This window comes from Esox lucius, chromosome 13 (assembly GCF_011004845.1).
Source record: "Esox lucius isolate fEsoLuc1 chromosome 13, fEsoLuc1.pri, whole genome shotgun sequence".
Lineage (NCBI taxonomy): Eukaryota > Metazoa > Chordata > Actinopteri > Esociformes > Esocidae > Esox > Esox lucius.
The window spans coordinates 19,739,171-19,758,382 of NC_047581.1; the positions used below are offsets into that span (position 1 = coordinate 19,739,171).

The window sequence follows — 19,212 nt, forward strand, 5'->3', positions numbered from 1 at the left end:
AACGGATGTGAAATTCAGGAAGGCCAGTAACTTTCTTTTTTCTTTTGAGAAAAAACACTTTATCAATTAACCATTAAACAAACGCTTGCAGTCCACCTTTTTGGCCAGGTTGTTGATTCCATTTATAGATTATCTTCAAATCCATAATTTAGTCTGTCCAGATACTGATTCTCATTCTACCTTTCATTAATCATTTTATTTAAATTGTACGCCTATGATAACCAACGCTTAAAATCCGCCTCATTGTCTTGAGAGCCCAAACAATTATGGACAACGTTCAATCACAGGCGTTCATTTTGGCCAGATTAAACGCGGGGTTAAACGTTGGTTGGCCATTTTGATTTTGTACCGGGGAATTTTGGAGCTGTGCGCTGTGTTTGCCCGTTTGCTAACAAACATACACTCACTTTGGCTTTATTTTGCTGCACAACTCAATGATTAATGCAATGGTTTCTATAAAACGAGAGAGAGAACTTGACTTGGAGGACGATGATGAAGGTTGTTTGATTTTGAAAAAGTAGCAACATTATCAGGCTGTAATTGAGCTGGAATAGTAGTAGCTAGCGATGTTTCTTAGCCACATTTGAAAACGTAGTTTACGCGAATTGAGAATATTAGCTAAATTATTTTGGTAAATAGTTAGCCCATTCTCCGTGGTGTAGTTAGCCATGTTGGATTATGTTATAATATTAATATTATTGTTGGCAGCTAACTGGTTCTAGCTGACTGATACTATGTTTTACTAAACAGCGTTCACACTAGCGTGTCCCAGCATGATCAACTTATGTTCATCCTATTTACTTCACGCTTGTCCCACTCAGTCTTACTAGCTAGTAAACCTAGTGAATGAACACTCCGGTGTTAGATACTATTAGAAATCTGTCATGTGGACGTCCATGGGTATCTAGCCATGTGTGTAATTATTTGTTGGCATGATCTTTAATGTGTGTTAACATTACAGTGCCTGTGAAAATTGGCCGTTCGTCCGAGGACCGGAGAAGTCGCCACTGTCCCTACCTTGACACAATTAATAGGTAAGTTAAACGTCCACTGGCATTAATGGAAATATATTTATTTTAAAATGTTCAACCACTCAACTCAAACACAAACCTTTGTCTCCAGGAGTGTGCTGGACTTCGATTTTGAGAAGCTGTGCTCCATTTCGCTTTCCCACATTAACGTGTATGCCTGTCTTATCTGTGGAAAATACTTCCAAGGTAAAGTGTCCAATACTTAAAGATTACAATCTTAACCTCTCCACCTTCTTGTGAAGTGTTCACCAATTTTTACGTTTAGGCTTAAACTATTCTAATTCCTGTTGGTCTTTCAGGTCGAGGTTTGAAGTCCCATGCCTACACTCACAGTGTTCAGTTCACGCACCATGTATTTCTCAATCTGCACACACTCAAGTTCTACTGTCTGCCAGATAACTATGAGATTATTGACTCATCGCTGGAAGACATCACGGTGAGTCCACATAAATGGGTGTGTGCACATTCACTCTAATAAAGAGTCTGATGCATCCATTCAAACATTTGCTGATTGTAATGGTGTTAAACTAACAGTTCGGAGTAATGTTTTTAGAAGTCCATGTTCAGTTATGATTTGTGCAACCTTTCAGTGGAATGTGAATCAGTTCACTGAACAGTGCGCCTAAATGACCATGTAGTCTAGTTAACAAATTTCTGTGTGTCGTCCTAGTTAGAGAGACAGCTTTCTCCACCAGGAACTCTAACCTGGAGTCCTTTAATGCCAGAAAGACGCACACTCTTGATTTTTGTGCTTGCAATAAATCTTTTGTATTTTTTTAAATACATATTGGATTTCATACCACAAGCAATATGAACAATACATTACTCAACAAGGACAATTCACAAATACCAGTGAATCTCTCTTCAATACAGTTTCTAAACCCATCAAACTGTAAATCAGGATTTCAGTCTTTTGCCAATTAATGAATAGTCTCTCTGGAGGCCTGCTGTTCTGCTGAGGATACACAGATTCTGAAGTAAATTCAGAACCTGTTTGAGAGCTGGGCCATGGTAGCGCAATATCACTGTCATCTGGTTATATTGCTCTCCCCCCCACTAAATGTGACCTGATAGATGATCATTATTTCAGGATGTCCTGTCACAGCGAAAGCATTCTACTCCAACTGGTTGTGGTACATGCCATATACATTTTATCTCAAACTTTTAAACACACAACAGACATTTATATAACATCTACATAGACATCTCATGGGCTTACTGCACAAGCCCATGAGTTCAACCCTGGTCTTCCTAAGTGAGAGAGCTGCATGGATAGACACAGTCCTACAATTACATCAAACGATTTATGAACTTAGCCAAATTGTAGATATTCATGTTAATCCCCTTTAATTCAAACCCCATCTGATTTGCCATTGGTGGCAGCATGGCTTTATTACAGTATTGTTTTATGTCTTTGACTGCTGGGCCCTGTTCTGCACAGCTGATGGGTAGTTATTCCTGGTGAGGCCAATTATGGCTCAGCACTCTGTGCTGCCATTTTTAAATCTTCACAATTTGCTTACAATCTTTGGCCTTCCTATTCCCCAAACAACCTGCTTCACACCTGAACTTCATTCAAATTGGTATATCATCAATACAGTGTAATCTGGTAATATTTTTTATTCTTTGTTTGCAGTATGTCCTGAAGCCCACATTCACCAAACAGCACATCGCTGGATTGGACAAGCAAGGAAAGCTGTATCGAGCTTATGATGGCACTACCTATCTGCCTGGCATTGTGGGGCTCAACAACATCAAGGCTAACGACTACGCTAATGTGGTGCTACAGGTAAGATTGTCACCGGCCACACAGTTTCCTGAATCTGACCTCTTTCCATTCACATGGTGCCAAGCCTTCGCTGTGACGATCAACTGTGTTGATTATGGTGAACGGTCTTCATCCCTCCAGGCCCTGTCCAATGTGCCACCGCTACGGAATTACTTCCTGGAAGAGGAGAATTACCGCGGCATCCGTAGGCCACCTGGTGACATCATGTTCCTGCTGGTGCAGCGTTTCGGTGAGCTGATGCGCAAGCTGTGGAACCCGCGGAACTTCAAGGCCCATGTCTCGCCCCATGAGATGTTGCAGGCAGTTGTGCTGTGTAGCAAGAAGAACTTTCAGATTACCAAGCAAGGTGGGATTTTATTATACAACCTTTCGTAAGGCAGAAATACTTATATATTTTTTAAATATATATAGTCAAATGTATGTTTTTGGTATTTTGCCCTCTGTTTTAAATAAGCTATGCTGCTGATTCATCTGTCCTGCAGGGGATGCTGTGGACTTCCTGTCCTGGTTCATGAATGCTCTGCATGGGGCATTGGGAGGAACCAAGAAAAAACCATGTGAGTGTCAATGAAGGTGGATGGGACTTGAGTGGGATGGTGATGTTTTCACTGTATTTATCAATCTACACTCACTGGCTACTTAACTCAACATCAGAAGGGGGAAGATGTGTATTCTAAGTGACTGACTGTGGTTTTAAGGTTTTGGTCAGATGTGGTGGTTGCAACAAATCTAGTGAGAATCCACACCTAGGTTTTTGGTCTGGTTGTTGGAATCAAAATATAAAGACTTGCATATTTAATCAAGGTGTTAGCTGAGCTAACATCATATGAGGGATCAAATACTGTTGTGTATCATCTGTTTTAAATAATATTCATAGAGGGAGGGTCACCTACAACATCTCTCTGCCAGTGAGATTGGCTAACCATGTTTTGTAGTCTGTTGTGGAGGTAATGATAATCTACAGTATCAGAGCCTGCACTTCAATCTGATAGTAGGATGTAGTTTTCACCATTAATGTTAATCCTTAAGTTATTCACCACTTCAGTTGTGCTGGATTTGAGTGCTATCTCTAATATTTTGTGCAAGGAAACTGGGGTTTCATTAAAACATTCAATCAGTAAATGCATTTGTTTTAGCTCATGTGAGAATAGGGGCCAGAGGACAGGTAGATGACCTAAGGTTTGATTATACCTTCTTGATTATGTCTTTGTTCACAAAACGAGTCCTTAGATGATTTTGCATGGCTCGACTGGGACTAGATGTCTAGACTGACTTGTCAGGTTGACTGCTTAGCCTGACACCTGATACACTGAAAACGCATCACATGTAGAGCTGGACACTGTTCATAATGGGTGGAGGGAGCATGATTTACACAAGAAGCATCCTCGGGTTCTGAATATTCTGCCACTAATCAATTTAGTAATTTCATGTCTGCTGTATTGTGTAAACTGAGTGGTGAGACTTAATATCTCCCCCTTTACATCAACATTTTAGCAAGCCTTACCAAAGTATTCCAGGGTTCCATGCGTATTTTCTCCAAGAAGCTTCCTCATCCAGATTTGGTAAGTTCTTTATTGTCACTACCTGAGTGCAACATCGGTTCAAAGTTGAAATCCTTATTTTCAACTCTCAAACATTTGTACTCTTCTACATTATTACATATTTGAAAACAATATTGTTCTTATTACATGCTTTTTCTGCTCATTCCAGCCACCAGAAGAGAAAGAGGCTCTGCTCTTGAAGGAGGAGTACCAAGAGGTGATGTCTGAGTCTACCTTCCTCTTCTTGACCCTTGACCTTCCCACAGCCCCGCTGTATAAAGATGAAAAGGAGCAGCTTATCATTCCACAGGTCCCTCTCTTCAACATCTTGGCCAAGTTCAACGGCAACACAGAGAAGGTACTTCTACTGAACTTTAAGAATAGATTAGCTCAGGGAAGGTACTCTCATCCACAAGCAAACAACTTGTCCAAACAAATTAGAAAAATAGTCTGCGAAGGCCTATGTTTTTTTGGGGGGAAGATTCTCAGGAGAATAATCAGAAGATGAGTCCAGTGTTAGCTGCAGTTCTTTATGAAGATTAAAGAAAGTGGGATTTTCTGTCAGTTTGTAATAGGGATGCGCTAATCAGCTTCTTCATGGCATCCAGCTTTGAGGTCAGAAAAATGCCTGGGACTAAGTGAAAATCACATGGCCTTCTACATGGCCTTCCAGCTTGAAAGGAAAAATATAGTGTCAACATGACAGAACTGAGAAGCTGCATCAAGTCCTTTTGAGCAAAGGTCATCTCTAACTTTGGATTATGAAGTCATGAGACCCCTCCAGTCCCAGCAAAACATTTTTCAAGCAGGGGCCATACGTAAGATTTGTACTGCACTACTAGCATAAATACAAATATACATGACCAGAAGACATCTGCATTTAATCTTTTCATTAAAAGAAATCTACAAAATTGTTCCAAGGGCCTGAGATTGTCATTGTTTAACATTTACTATTAAATGGAAAATTATTCAATTATTGGAGAAAGACCAAGGATGCCTTCAGCCCAGAATGTCTGCTGCCAGCTGTTAAACAAGGTGGGGATCCATAATGGTATGGACCGCCATCTAGTGCAGCCATATGGTATGAGCAGACCTTTTCAACTTGTTAAACACAGATTCGAGCTAGAAATATCTTTTATCAGGCTGATTGGGCAACATACATTGCAAGTCTGAAAAGGGTTGGGGTTCAGCTAAAACATCCAGCACAATGAGCACTCAACCCGCCACAAAAAGTAAATTTAGACAGATGTGTTCCAGAAACGTATGCATATACCCTGTTTTGGCAGACTTGGCCATCTGGAGTATAGATAATTGTGATTGTGTTATCTCCATCACTGCAGCTATATAGCTATGACACAGTACTACCCGATTTCCTAACTACTAAGTCAAAAAAAAAGTGTAACTCACATATATACTTGCACCAAATGTATAGTAGTCTCATGATTGGTATTTCTTGGGGTGGATTAACCCTTTATATCACTTAATAGACTTAAAGTGCTGGATTACCTTGAAATAAGAAATCTCCTTAAGCTGGTAAAAATTCTCTCCCCTACTACTTCATCTGTTCTGTCCCTTCTGCTAAATAATTTAGTTTCCTGATTTTAATTCCTCCCTTTCCACATCCTCTGACTCTCACTGTCCACTTTCCTCCAGCCTCAGTCCGTTCCTCCTCTTTGACCAAATGACCTTGTTCCCAGGCTGTTAAACATAGCGCATATGAGACTAGAACCATAAGACAGTTGGCCACACAAGCTTTTCTTAAATCATTATTCCACCGTTATCCTTAACAGAAATTATTTGGGGGTCTGGAGTAATTGAATTGCCATTTTTGTTATGGCCTTGATGCCCTGGGCCACTATCATTGCTAAGTGTAACCACTGTTTGGGAGTGTTCTATCTGTGATGTGAACACGTATACATTTTTTTTTTTTCAATTAATGTTTTTGTTTTGGAAAAAGAATGCAACCCAGATGCATTCATGGGTGACTCAATAATGAGTGGACTACTAGCCCTTTGTAGAGCAAACAATATTAATCGCTATAAACGTAGGAATTGCTCTTTATTTGTCATTGTATTGTTTAATTTAATATATCGAGGTTCACTATTCAGACTACTGAGCTGTATCGTACTGTGGTACATCCCTGACCACAACTATTACATTAAGGTCCTTGAAAATGTAAAAATCAAAGACTGACAAAAAGTCAGTCTTTGAATAAAATGTTCCTATGTCCATACAAACCATAATGAATGTTTACAATTAAATGCTTGTTCAGACTTAGAAGAAAATACTTGGCAAATGAGGCAAAATTATGCATTAGCTAGCAAAGCCAATGTGAACATATACAACCGGTGCCTCCGTCCAAAGCAAATTACATTTAGAGGGATGACGTGTAAGATGTTCTTCTTTAAGCTCCTTTCTCTGGACCCTCCTCCCTCTGGTTTTGTTCTAGGAGTATAAAACCTACAAAGAGAATTTCCTCAAGAGGTTCCAGCTGCTCAAGCTGCCCCCCTATCTCATCTTCTGCATCAAGAGGTTCACGAAGAACAATTTCTTTGTGGAGAAGAACCCTACCATTGTCAACTTCCCAATCACGTGAGTGATCATTGCATTCTGTATCCATGTACTCAGTGGTCATTTGGCCTCATGTTTGGCCTGATATCTTTATCTTTTTGTATTTTTGACTGTCCTGTTGTACTTTATTGACCAGGAATGTAGACCTTCGTGAGTACCTGACCGAAGAGGCTCAGGTCACAGAAAAGAACACCACCTATGACCTGGTGGCCAATGTGGTGCATGACGGAAAGCCCACGGAGGGGGCATACAGAATACATGTCCTGCATCATGTAAGTGGCTGGTGCATGTTTAGCCCTTTTCCGGGTGCACGTATGCTGAGTCATAGATGTGCAGTATTTTACGACAGTTGGTGCTTATGGGTGTCTGTCTGTCTGTCACTAAAGGGCACTGGGAAGTGGTATGAGCTCCAGGACCTGCAGGTCACGGATATCCTGCCCCAGATGATCACACTGTCAGAGGCCTACATTCAGGTATTGCGTTGTTTGTGTAATGTACAATATGTATAAACCAGTTACTGATTTCCAGCAGCTGACAATTGTTTTGATCTGTGTTCCAGATTTGGAAAAGAAGAGAGAGTGAAGATGATGACAACCACACAGGAGCTTGAAGGAGGCATTGTATTGAAAGATTGATCGTACAGGGAAAGATGTCACTCCCTGGCCAGTGGTCAGATGACCTCAGGGTAAGCACACCCACCACATGAGGAACAGGAATGTGGATTTAGGATTTCGAGGAAAACCATTGTCATCTGTTATTCTCATTAACTTTTACATGTCAATGGCGGAATAAACCAGCTTTGAAATGTTTCCAGTAATTTTTTTTAAATAAAAGTGGAGAATTACTTGGCCAATCACTTTCTACATTTTGTCCCGGAAAATGTCCTTAGTTACTGTAGCAGTATGTTTGTTCGGCTGTGTCCTGGCATCCGGTTTCTATTTGAATGCACCTTGCACTGCAACCTAGTTCTGATGCCACTGGTAGTGAAAGTGGTGCTGTTAAACCAAATTGTGTATTGTCATGTATGTGCCAAATTTTTTGGAAGTCCCAGACTGCATCTTTAAGCGGAGGGCTGCAGATTTTAATTGATTCTTTTTAATTCAGTTTTGGATTACGATAAACTTTCATTGAAATGAAATACAAAATAAAATGGAAAGAAAGCAGGCAAATACATTTCTTCAGCACAATTTGTAAGCAATAATAGGCAAGAATATAAATACCTGGATATAACATACAGCCACTTATTTCTCATTTCTTATACCACATATTTCAGCTAATTAGAACCACTGTTTTTTTAATGTTATACGTGTGGCTATGCTTAATGGGTCCACTTTATTTAGTCAACAATTTTCAGTATTTGTACTGATAACAGTATACAGTGTAGATCCAACCTGACATCAAATCATAATCTCAAGTGCTACATTGACCTTCAGCGAAAACTAGGAATTAAACATACAGAAACATTACTTCAGTGTATATCAGTTAAATGACATGTCATTTCAACAGTGAAAAAAAAAAAGGCAATAGTGCAATCGGTAACAAGTGCAATTGTAACTCATATTTATCAATGCAGATCAACCATTCTCGTCATCTGTAGATTTGTTTGGGTGTGGTTCTCGGCCCTAGTTCCACATGAACTTCTGGCAGATGTCTACCATCTGGAAATTAAAATAAAAAGCCATATCAGAATGCAGCAACACATTTTAAAATCAGGGCTAATAGACCCTGTGCACCAGTGTAGTGAGGAACTTCCGCTTTTGTCTAGAAGTCTGTATTGTAGTTTCTGGTTTACTTACTAATACTCATCTGCATTAGTAAACACCTAGGGTCACAACAAGATGAGTGATGCTGTTGTGCGAAAAAAAATATATATAATGTACGTGACTCATTTAAGTTTCAAGGTACAAGTGGGGCATCATTTTAATCAGGACAATGTCCTCTTTTTAATTAAACATGGCTTGCGCCATTCAATTACTTCAAACGCTAGACTAGAAAGTCAGAAAAGCTGATTTTTTTATTTATATAATTCCACATAACTCCGGTTTAAGCGCAATTAATACCATATAGGACCAGATGTTTACTTCCTATGCCAGTTGTTATTTTTCAGTTTTGTTGTGAAATGAGGTTACATTAGTAAAATAAGAACACCGGTTTTGGTGCTTTTTTGAGGCAATGGAATTTTAAGCTTCATTCAGGTTGAAGAGGCTGAACGAAGATTCGTTTCAATTCACTTGCTATGGGGACGCGCTAGCGTTCCAGCTCAGCTAGCATTCTTTTGCCGTTTTTGAGGCTAGGGTGAATTTTTATGCATTCTATTGTCCTGCCTAATACTACACTAAAAAGGAACACGTCGCTAACTTGCTTAGCCGATAGGTGGCCGGCACACCACAGTAAACTGCTTACCATCGTAGTTGTGCAGATAACTCGATACGTAGAGTTTGAATCCCTTGTTCCGCTTGCTTGTTGGAGCAGGGGACCAGGCATCAACAATTCGATGGACATAACTAATGCTTATTTTAGGCAGGTCTTGGAGACATCTACTAAAAACTGAAATTTTTGGGCGACGTGGGTGATCGCCTTAAGTAAACCGGAAAATGATATGCCGACATCTGGCTAAAGCGGAAGTTCGTCCATACGCTTGTGCACAGAGCCTATTCAACTTCTGGCTTTATTCTGAGAACTGGTATAAGGAGAATCCAGTTAAGTATCAGGTAAATAAGTGTTTCGGCCGTCTAGGGGTGGAGTTAAATACAATTTCCCAATTTTACTCCGAACTAACCAACTCATTAAATTAGGCGAATCTTTGGAACAGATATAATAAATGGTTGGGGTTATCTTGTAGTGGTTTGAGAACCACTGTTGTAGTTTATCTACATTGAAATAAGGTGGACCATGGATGTGTATGCCACATGTTCTCCGACATATATACAGAAATGTGTGGATGATTGATGAGTGTTACAGTATAGATGCATTATTATTAGAATAAAAATAATACTGTAGTACTGCCAATTAATGAACTGAAATTCATTAGTTACACGCCATCTCATATCCTGGGCCAGATTATTACTAAATTTGGGTGTATGATGCGTCTTGTGTTAGAAACCCTTTAATGTAATAATAGTTGGTGTAGGAGTAATCATCTGAAATGTGTTACTCATGTAATGTCTATCTCAGCCCACAGGTGACACTGCATCATAGATGCGAGAAGATGGTTACTGTTGCCTTGTTAGCTTAACTTTGGATTGTATCAGATAATATACCATGGCAGATGTTTACTTACGCCACACTCCTGAGTGGTTTTCATGTCCCTGCAGACATAACTGGGTCCCCAGGTGCAATGGTTCTTCCCCAGTAGAGGCTGCTCTTTCACAGCAACACACACATCAGCTTTCTGGAGAACACATCTTATATAGTCAGCTTATATGCTAACAAGACTCCCTCAGCACATGGTCACACCAATGATGTCACATGGACAGTGGTCATGGTAAGTAATGAGAGGGGATCTGGGGATAAACAACAAGGTTTAGAATGTCACAGACACTGCAGTAAAATAGCGGGCTGAGAGTGAGTTATTTACCTCACATGCATTGGGAGCTTCCATTTGGCGTCCCAAAACCTTGCGCAGTCTTGGGCCATAAAATGTGGTGAATGTTTTACACTGGAAAGAGCAAAAAGAAAAATACAGTAAGCCTAATGGATTTTCACACAATAGGAAACATTTGTTTTTGTTCTCTTACATTGCTTATAGCACCAAGCAATATATTTAGGACCTGGGCTAACTGGTAAAAATGGCAACTTGTGTAACCTCTGGCTTCTCATACACTAAATCAACACGTAGGGATTGGGGCCTGAACAGACCTTGGGGACGGCGTTTGGGTGCATCTGGCAGACAGACTGGAGGAAAGTGGAGGTCTGAGGTTCAGTGGCATTGAGACCCAGATGGAGCCGGCTTAGGACGGCTAGCGTACGGCAGGAATCGCAGTCTGAAGGGAGGGAGCTCTCTGGGGGGGGGGGTCAGGGTTACATAGAACTAAAATGTGAGGAGCAGCAACAAGTGAGAGTCTACAGATAAAGGAGAGCCTAAATTACAAGGGAAGAAGAGGAGAGAACAGAAAGGAACCCTCTAGCCCAGAAAATGAGTAAAGAGACCACACACACATCCTTATGATTAAGGACAGAGCCTGGATATAACCAAACACCGCCACTCACCCGTGCTGGGGATTTCCTGGAACAGACACAGGTGCAGCAGAACACAGATTGAGTGTGGGGCAGCTGAAGACAACAGGAATTCCACAATCTCTTTTCCGTACTTGTTGATGAAGTCGTTGCACTGATCTGTGTAGCTGGCAGGCAGGAGGCCACACACCTCACCCATTAACTTCACAATAGTTTCCTGTAAGGGTTGATGGCAGGTTGTCCAAAAAACAGTGTCTGTTGGTTAGTGAGTGCGGACATCAAATATCACTTCAAATGTCACTTAACTGAGCGTGTTACCTCAGTCCTCTCTGTAGGCAACATGCTCTCTAGTTTCTTAAGGATATAAACACAGAACGTACACGTTGGGCCGCCCTGCACCTAGATGGAAAATAAACTGGTGAGTCAACATTCATTGAAGACAGAAAATCACTAATGATTCATAACAGTTGAGCTCTCACATTCACCTTTGAACTGGTGCCTGAGTTGAGTATATTTTTGGACAGATCCATGTCAGTGAAAGTGGGAGGAAGTTGTTCAGGGACACTTCTCTCGGGGTGAACAGCACACAGGCCCAGAACCATACATGTCTCTACCGGCTTCTACATAAAGAGATTGACAAATTATTAATTGCTATAGTGTCTAATCCACATGAAATCGCACAGAATAGAGCTGTCAATGACACTGCTTTCCAAAATACATTTATTCTGGAAGAAGTTGTTCATTTGCAATACAAATCATGAATATTTATGAGGCAAATGTTATGTACAGAGAGGTAAAACATTATTTGATCCCCTCCTGATTTTGTACGTTTGCCCACTGACAAAGAAATTCTGTCTATAATTTTAATGGTAGGTTTATTTGAACAGTGAAAGAAAAGCAACAACAAAAATCCAGAAAAAAGCATGTCTAAAATGTTACATTTATTTGCATTTTAATTTGTAAAATAAGTAAGTCTCTCACTGTTCAAATAAACTACCATTAAAATTATAGACTGATCATTTCTTTGTCAGTGGGCAAACGTACAAAATCAGCAGGGGATCCAAAAAAATTATCCCTCACTGTATATAAGACGCAAAGGTACTCGGGTTGTCGCAATATCAGATTTTCACTACACGATTATGGTGGCCAAAAGAATTCACAATAACAATATTATCGAGATATCTATAGATAGTCTATAAAGAGTCTCTTTTTTGGCAAATACGAGTGTAGGGAGAGTCTGTAAACTGTACAAATAAACAAAATGAAAATGTACCAAAAGAACAATTACACTTGATGGATAGTGAAAAGACAACCAGATTAACGGTTTAGCACCGAGATGGGTTTTTGGGAAAATACAACAAATTTTCACCTAGTGAATAGGCTACGAAAAACGATGTGTCTGCGTTTAGGCACATTCATAACTTGTCCATAGGTGGAATGAATAAGCTATAAAAAAATCTGAGTTCTTCGAAAAATACTATGTTCTTTTTTCCAAGTGAATAAGCTACAAAAACGTCACGTCTTTGCGGATCTCTCCCAGAGGTTCTAGTCGGGCTAACGAGTTGATTTCAATGCCAATGTATAGGTCCAGACTCGTAGTTTAAGCACATGTATTGTTTATAGGTGACATGAATAAGCTATCGAAAAACCAAGAGGAGTTTTTGGAAATATACAACGTAATCTTCGTCTAGTGAATATGTTATTACCGTTTGTGTTTTATTAACATAAAAAAATATATCACGGTTATTGTAAACTGTTTGCCCTCTCCTCTCACAGGTGCTCCCTTATAAAAGTGACCCCATCATATACTGCCTAGTATACAAACAAGTTAAAATATCCCTAGACAGACAACACAAAAGATTAATTATACATAAAAAGCCAAAATGGCTTCTATTGTCATTCTATTGCGGAAGTAAATACTTGCCTATAATAAGGGAATAGAAATCCCATGCTGGTTGAGTATCTTGCTTGCAAAACCAGGTTTGTAGATTTGATTCCCACAGGGAATTACCAAGAAGTATGAACACTACTGTTAGTCCCTTGATAAAAGGGTCTGCTAACTGACTGACATTTTTAAACGTGTGAAAACCCTTGGGATGTGTCATGCACTCACCAGTATGCCAGTGAGGTACTGGTGTGCTTCAGGCAGGAACATCTGCACCTGGTATATACAGCGGCTTTCAGCCTCCACTCCAGGCAGACGATGACACAGGGCATCCAGAGTGTTTTGGATCCGATCCTAAATGATCAAACCAGGTACTAAAATTACAGAACATCTGCCTTTGACTTTGTTCCAATTGCAGATTTATTTGAAATGAATGAGACAGTATGAATCAATCTTAATGAAACCTAGCAGCTGAACTTGAATCTTGCATTTTACACCATTAATTTCTCTCATTGGACATTTGTATATCTCCTTCAAATTAAATCAGTTTCATGTGTTTTCCCAGACACAGCCTTTTAATACTTGTGTAAATCTTGTCAGGACAAGAAGACGTTCTTCAACATATTTGCATAAATTCATTTCACAACAAAAGTGACCAAATATTGGCAAAGGTTTTGATAAAAGACACCTTATTCTAGAGATCAAAACAATGAGGCACAGTCCTTATTTGAAGTGGATCAAAATATTCCTATGGGTGGAAATGCGTAAAGAACTGAATTCACATTTTGCCGGTAGGTTTTATGTGGATTATGATGTGTCAACATAACACAGTACAGTAAAGGAAGTTTGCTACTATATATTATATTTACACTGAACAAAATTATAAACTCAACACTTGTTTTTGCCCCCATTTATCATTAACTCAAAAAATCTAAGGCTTTCTCTGTGTACACAAAAGGCCTATTTCTCTCATTGTTCACAAATCAAAATATGTTTTAGTGAGCACTTCTCCTTTGCCGAGATAATCCATCCACCTCACAGGTTTGCCATATCAAGATGCTGATTAGACAGGTGTGACTTAGGCTGGCCAGAATAAAAGGCCACTCTAAAATGTGCAGTTCCATCACACAGCACAACGCCACAGATGTCGCAAGTTCTGAGGGAACGTGCAAATGGCATGCTGACTGTAGGAATGTCCACCAGAGCTGTTGCCTGTGAATTGAATGTCTATTTCTCTACCATAAGCCGTCTCCAAAGGCGTTTCAGAGAATTTGGCAGTACATCCAACTGGCCTCACAACCGCAGACCACGTGTAACCACACCAGCCCAGGACCTTCACATCCAGCATCTTCACCTCCAAGATCATCTGAGGTAGATGGATTATCTCCGCAAAGGAGAAGTGCTCACTAACACAGATTTAGACAGATTTGTGTACAATATCTGAGAGAAATAGGCCTTTTGTGTACATAGAAAAAGTCTTAGATCTTTGAGTTCAACTCATGATAAATGGGGGCAAAAACAAAAGTGTTGCGTTTATAATTTTGTTCAGTGTATTTTTTACTTGCACAGTAAATGGGAACTGAAAGAAGGGAGAGGTTTGAGACAGGAAGTATTTTAAAATGTTTTGCCTATTTCTGGCTACAAAAAAAATTTAATCAGAAGTAACTTTCTGGTCAGGGTGTTATCTGCATCTTTGGCTTCAAAAGTAAAGAACTGAGGGTAACAAATAGATATGAAACATTTAGGAATTGCAACTATTTTCATACAGTCCCCTTATTTCAGGGGCTCAAATGTAATTGGACAAATTAACACAATCATAAATAAAATTTACATTTTTAATACTTGGTTGAGATTCCTTTGCAGGCAATGACTGCTTGAAGTCTGGAATGCATGGACATCACCAAACCTTGGGTTTGCTCCTTTGTGATGCTTTGCCAACCCTTTGCTGCTGCTGTCTTCAATTGTTGTTTGTTTGTGGGTCTTTCTGCCTTACGTTTTGTCTTCAGCAAGTGAAATGCATGCTCAATCTGGCTGGGATCAGGTCACTGACTCAGCTATTGCGGAATATTCCACTTCTTTGGCTTAAAAAACTCCTGGCTTGCTTTCACAGTACATTTTGGTCATTGTCCATCTGTAAAGTGAAGCGCTATCCAATCAACTTTGCTGAATTTGTCTGAATCTGAGCAGACAATATATCCCTATACACTTCAGAATTCATCCGGCTGCTTCTGTCTTATCATCAATAAACACTAGTAACCCAGTTCCATTGGAAGCCAAACATGCCATAACACTGCCTCCACCGTGTTTTACAGACGATGTGATATACTTTTTTCTTCCCATTATTCTGATACAGGATTCTTGATTTCATCTGTCCAAAGAATGCTGTTCCAGAACTGGCCTAGCTTTTTTTTGTTTTTTGGCAAATCTGGCCTTTCTTGAGGCTTATGAACCTTGTGGTGAACCCTCTGTATTTGTTCTTGTGAAGTCTTCTCTTAATGGTAGACTTGGATAACAATATGCCTACCTCCTGGAGAGTGTTGTTCACTTGGCTAGATGTTGTGAAGGGGTTTTTCTTTGCCATGGAAAGGATCCTACGATCATCCACCACTGCTGCCTTCCATGGACGTCCAGGCCTTTTTGTGTTGCAGAGCTCACCAGTGCCTTTTTTTTCTCTCAGAATTTACCGAACTGTTGATTTGGCCACTCCTAATGTTTCTGCAATCCTAATGTTTCTGCAACAGGATGGTCTGTTTCACTTGCATTGAGAGCTCCTTTGACTGCATATTGTGGGTTCACAGCAACAGCTTCCAAATGTGAATGCCACACCTGGAATCAACTACAGATCATTTACCTGCTTAAGTGATGAAGAAATAACGAAGGAATAGCCAAGAACTGTCCATAAAACAGCTTTTAAGTCAGTTGTCCAATTACTTTTGGTCCCTTGAAAAAGAGGGGGCTGCATATTAAAGAGCTGTAATTCCTAAACACTTCCTCAAATTTGGATGTGAATACACTCAAATTAAACTGTAAATTGAATACATAACTTGAATATATTTTGGTAAACAGCCAAAATAACCGAACTGTACTTCAACAGAATCAGAATATGTACTCACCTGTATGTTTGTGTTGGAGATCATGTCTGTGAACAGCTCAACGATCTGGCTGCAGTCTGAGCAGATGTCTTTTGTCTGCTATAAGGGATATAGTCAGATGACAATGATCAATGATTTACTACAATTTACAAATGTCAAGCTTTATTAGCTTTATGTTACCTAACAACCACATTATCTTTAATCTGTGTACAGTTCAGACTTGAAAGCTCTGATGAAATAGGCTAACCACAAAAAAAATTATTGATGTTGAAAAACAGCTTCTCTAGCTTGTGAAAGCAGAACTTAAACAGGCTTGGTGTTATTAGAGATAAGTTGCCAAAACAAAAATGTATATCCATGCGATAAATTATTTGTTACAGGGCTGTGTCTCCTAAAATGGAATATACCAACAACACAATTGATAAAGATTAACAGGGAAATACTAGAGATCCAGTGGGTGTAGTCTCCATTAAAAATGGCCATGGAGAACTGATTTTACAGTGCCTCTCAAAAGTACTCACCCAGCCTTGGACTTTTCCAGATTTTGTTATGACATTAAATCAAAATGGATTTCATTAGGAGTTCTTGCCATTGATCAACACCAAAAAGTCCATAATATCAAAATGAAAAATACATTTGACAAATTGTTCTAAATTAATTACAAATAAAAAACAGACAATTGATCGCAAAAAGTATTTGCTTCATCTCTGATTAATATTTTCTAGAGGAAGCTTTGGCCACAATAACAGCCATGAGTCTATTTGGATAGGTCTCTACCAGCTTTGTACATCTGGACACAGCCATTTTTGCCCATTCTTCTTTGCAAAATTACTCAAGTTCCATCATGTTGGATGGGGACCTTTGGTAAACAGCAATCTTATTCTCAATTGGATTGAGGTACAGGCTTTGACTGAGACACTCCAGGACATTCACAGTCCCAGTACCACAGTTTTTCTTAGATGTGTACTTTGGGTTGTTTTCGTGCTGAAAGATTAATCTTTACCATAGTTGGCAATGCTTCACAAATGGTGTTGTCAGGATAATGTGCGATACTAGGCTTGCGCCAAAATGAGCACATAGCGTTGAGCCAATTTTGTTTTTATATTTTAGTCTCATCAGAACATACAATCTTTTTCCACTTGGTCTGTTAAAAAATGCTTTCTTTTTGCCACACTCCCATAAAGGCAACTTTTGTGAAGCACCCGGCCTATTTTTATGGTATGCAGTGTCTCCCAGCTCAGCCGTCGAAGACCGAAACTCCTTTGGAGTTGCCATAGACATCTTGATGGCATGCCTGACTGGTGCTCTGATTGCCCGGATACTCTGTTTTTGAGGACAGTCTGTTCTAGACAGATTCACAGTTGGGCCATATTCGCTACATTTCATAATAACGGACTGTACTGTGCTCCAGGGGACATTCAATATCTGCGAAATGTACTTATAGCCACCCAGTAATATTTGCTTTTGAATAATTTTATTTTGCATAACCTTTGAATGTTCCCTTGTCTTTAATATGTACTTTTTATTAAGAATTATGCTAACCAACTTCGGGACCTCCCAGAGACAGCATTATTAAACTGAAATCATGTGAAACACCTTAATTTCTAATTTCAAATAATTATGCAACTTCTAAAGACAATTTGTTGCACCACAGCTCATTCCGATGTAACACAGCAAAGGGGGTGAATACTTAGGCAAACATTTGTTTTCGGTTTAATATTTCTAATTCGTTTAGCATAATTCACAGATTTTATTTTACACTTAGACATTGTGGACTTTTGTTGATCAGTGGCAAAAACATTTTGGTTTCAAGCTGTAACACAGGAAAAAAATGGAAAATGTCAAGGGGTTGAACTCTTTCTACAGAAGCACTGTAGATCTGGTGGTGTTTATGCAGAATTTATATCTTACTGAGGTCCGCTGTGAAATGTCCCTGGTTGACTCACCAACGACCGCGGTCTCACCTGTGAAGATCCCGCAGAATAACACACATCAAATTTATAGTACAACTCATCATCCTTTCATCAACAAGAAAAACAGCAGTTTAATTATGTTTAGATGTTGAAACAGGGGACGTCAGCTTGTTTCCGCTCCCAACGTTTGGCATCTGCGTTAAGGAATTTACATAAATTGGACAAAGTCGTTACAGCATCACCAAACACTAAATGTCATGAATTCCGTATTAAACAAATTAAAAAGACAGCAAATTATCTTCGGGTAAAACAGTACGACAATAGCGCAAATGTAACTCATATTTGATCAGAATCTCATCTAGGTGTATTTTTGTTAAATAATAGGCGGTGGCGACTGGGATTTATTGCGTACATTGTCCAATAGGTTTGCCATAAAGGCTGTCAACATAACAATGATCAAAGTCTAACTTACCGATGCAAAAACATGCAATGAAGATCAAGTAAATAAATTGCAAAATTGCCATTGTCAGAAAATTTTACCCTATGCCTTGTATTATAAAAAAGTGACAGTAGATAATACATCGGCGTCTAATATATCAGCGTCTTGTGAGCGATTAAAGAAACACTTCCGGGGCACGAAAATCAGGACCTTTTCAAAATAAAAGAGACCAACATATTACTTCAAAACTGACAAATTGAGTTTATTAATTGTTTAAAATGTACCTCTCAAAACATTGACAACAATTCATATATGATCATATTTAAGAGTAATTTCAATAAAAAGTGGGTATTAAAACACGTTCCAAGGGCAAAATTCAGACAATGCCAATGACTGAATTTGGAATACATATTGCCTCATAGCTCATAAACTATTGAATATTCCACAGAGAAAGCAATGTAGGAAATGTTCAGGAGAATGTGTAGAATAAGACAAACTTGTTTAATCATGGGGAATGGAGTGCAACATCTAGCAACACAATATTTTCCACACCCACTTTTTCCACAATGTAACTCAGTGGACATGAAATACATAGACTCATACAGAAAAAACTATTCCATATGCCACAGTGAATGTACTGTAGGAAATGTTCAGGAGAGTGGATAGAGTGATTATATGCAAGAAAATCAAGGGGCACTGTGAATTTGCAATTGTTGCTGGCATTTTTCTCCGCCCATCCCATTGGCCACAATGCAACTCAATGGATAATATTATT

General features: G+C 39.3%; 2 protein-coding genes across 2 annotated transcripts; one reads left to right on the plus strand and one right to left on the minus strand.

Moving 5' to 3' along the window:
• The first annotated feature begins 143 nt into the window (after window positions 1-143).
• On the plus strand, window positions 144-7,776 carry usp39 (ubiquitin specific peptidase 39). Its single transcript, XM_010897377.5, has 13 exons — window positions 144-498; window positions 962-1,034; window positions 1,123-1,217; window positions 1,331-1,467; window positions 2,668-2,820; window positions 2,941-3,166; window positions 3,303-3,377; window positions 4,315-4,382; window positions 4,531-4,719; window positions 6,811-6,953; window positions 7,069-7,204; window positions 7,319-7,405; window positions 7,492-7,776. The coding sequence occupies exons 1-13, from the start codon at window positions 435-437 to the stop codon at window positions 7,540-7,542; spliced, it is 1,497 nt and encodes a 498-aa protein (XP_010895679.1). The 5' UTR covers window positions 144-434; the 3' UTR covers window positions 7,543-7,776.
• Window positions 7,777-7,991: 215 nt separating this feature from the next.
• On the minus strand, window positions 7,992-18,614 carry sftpbb (surfactant protein Bb). The gene is made up of 11 exons (XM_010897375.4): window positions 18,471-18,614; window positions 17,997-18,049; window positions 16,107-16,184; window positions 13,222-13,347; window positions 11,594-11,728; window positions 11,427-11,507; window positions 11,142-11,325; window positions 10,791-10,933; window positions 10,510-10,590; window positions 10,213-10,323; window positions 7,992-8,590 (listed from the first exon to the last, which is right to left on the minus strand). Exons 1-11 carry the CDS (start codon window positions 18,520-18,522, stop codon window positions 8,555-8,557), a joined length of 1,080 nt encoding a protein of 359 aa, XP_010895677.2. The 5' UTR covers window positions 18,523-18,614; the 3' UTR covers window positions 7,992-8,554.
• Between the last annotated feature and the right edge of the window lie 598 nt (window positions 18,615-19,212).

Excerpts from the sequence above, each read along its gene's own strand:
- usp39 (XM_010897377.5), top strand. The coding sequence starts at position 435 with ATGATTAATGCAATGGTTTCTATAAAACGAGAGAGAGAACTTGACTTG. Across the intron at positions 1,468-2,667 it reads CATCGCTGGAAGACATCACG|TATGTCCTGAAGCCCACATT; the intron begins GTGAGTCCACAT and ends CTTTGTTTGCAG. Across the intron at positions 2,821-2,940 it reads ACGCTAATGTGGTGCTACAG|GCCCTGTCCAATGTGCCACC; the intron begins GTAAGATTGTCA and ends TCATCCCTCCAG.
- sftpbb (XM_010897375.4), bottom strand. The coding sequence starts at position 18,522 with ATGGCAATTTTGCAATTTATTTACTTGATCTTCATTGCATGTTTTTGC. Across the intron at positions 11,729-13,221 it reads AGTACCTCACTGGCATACTG|AAGCCGGTAGAGACATGTAT; the intron begins GTGAGTGCATGA and ends CTCTTTATGTAG. Across the intron at positions 10,591-10,790 it reads ACCCAAACGCCGTCCCCAAG|TGTAAAACATTCACCACATT; the intron begins GTCTGTTCAGGC and ends TGCTCTTTCCAG.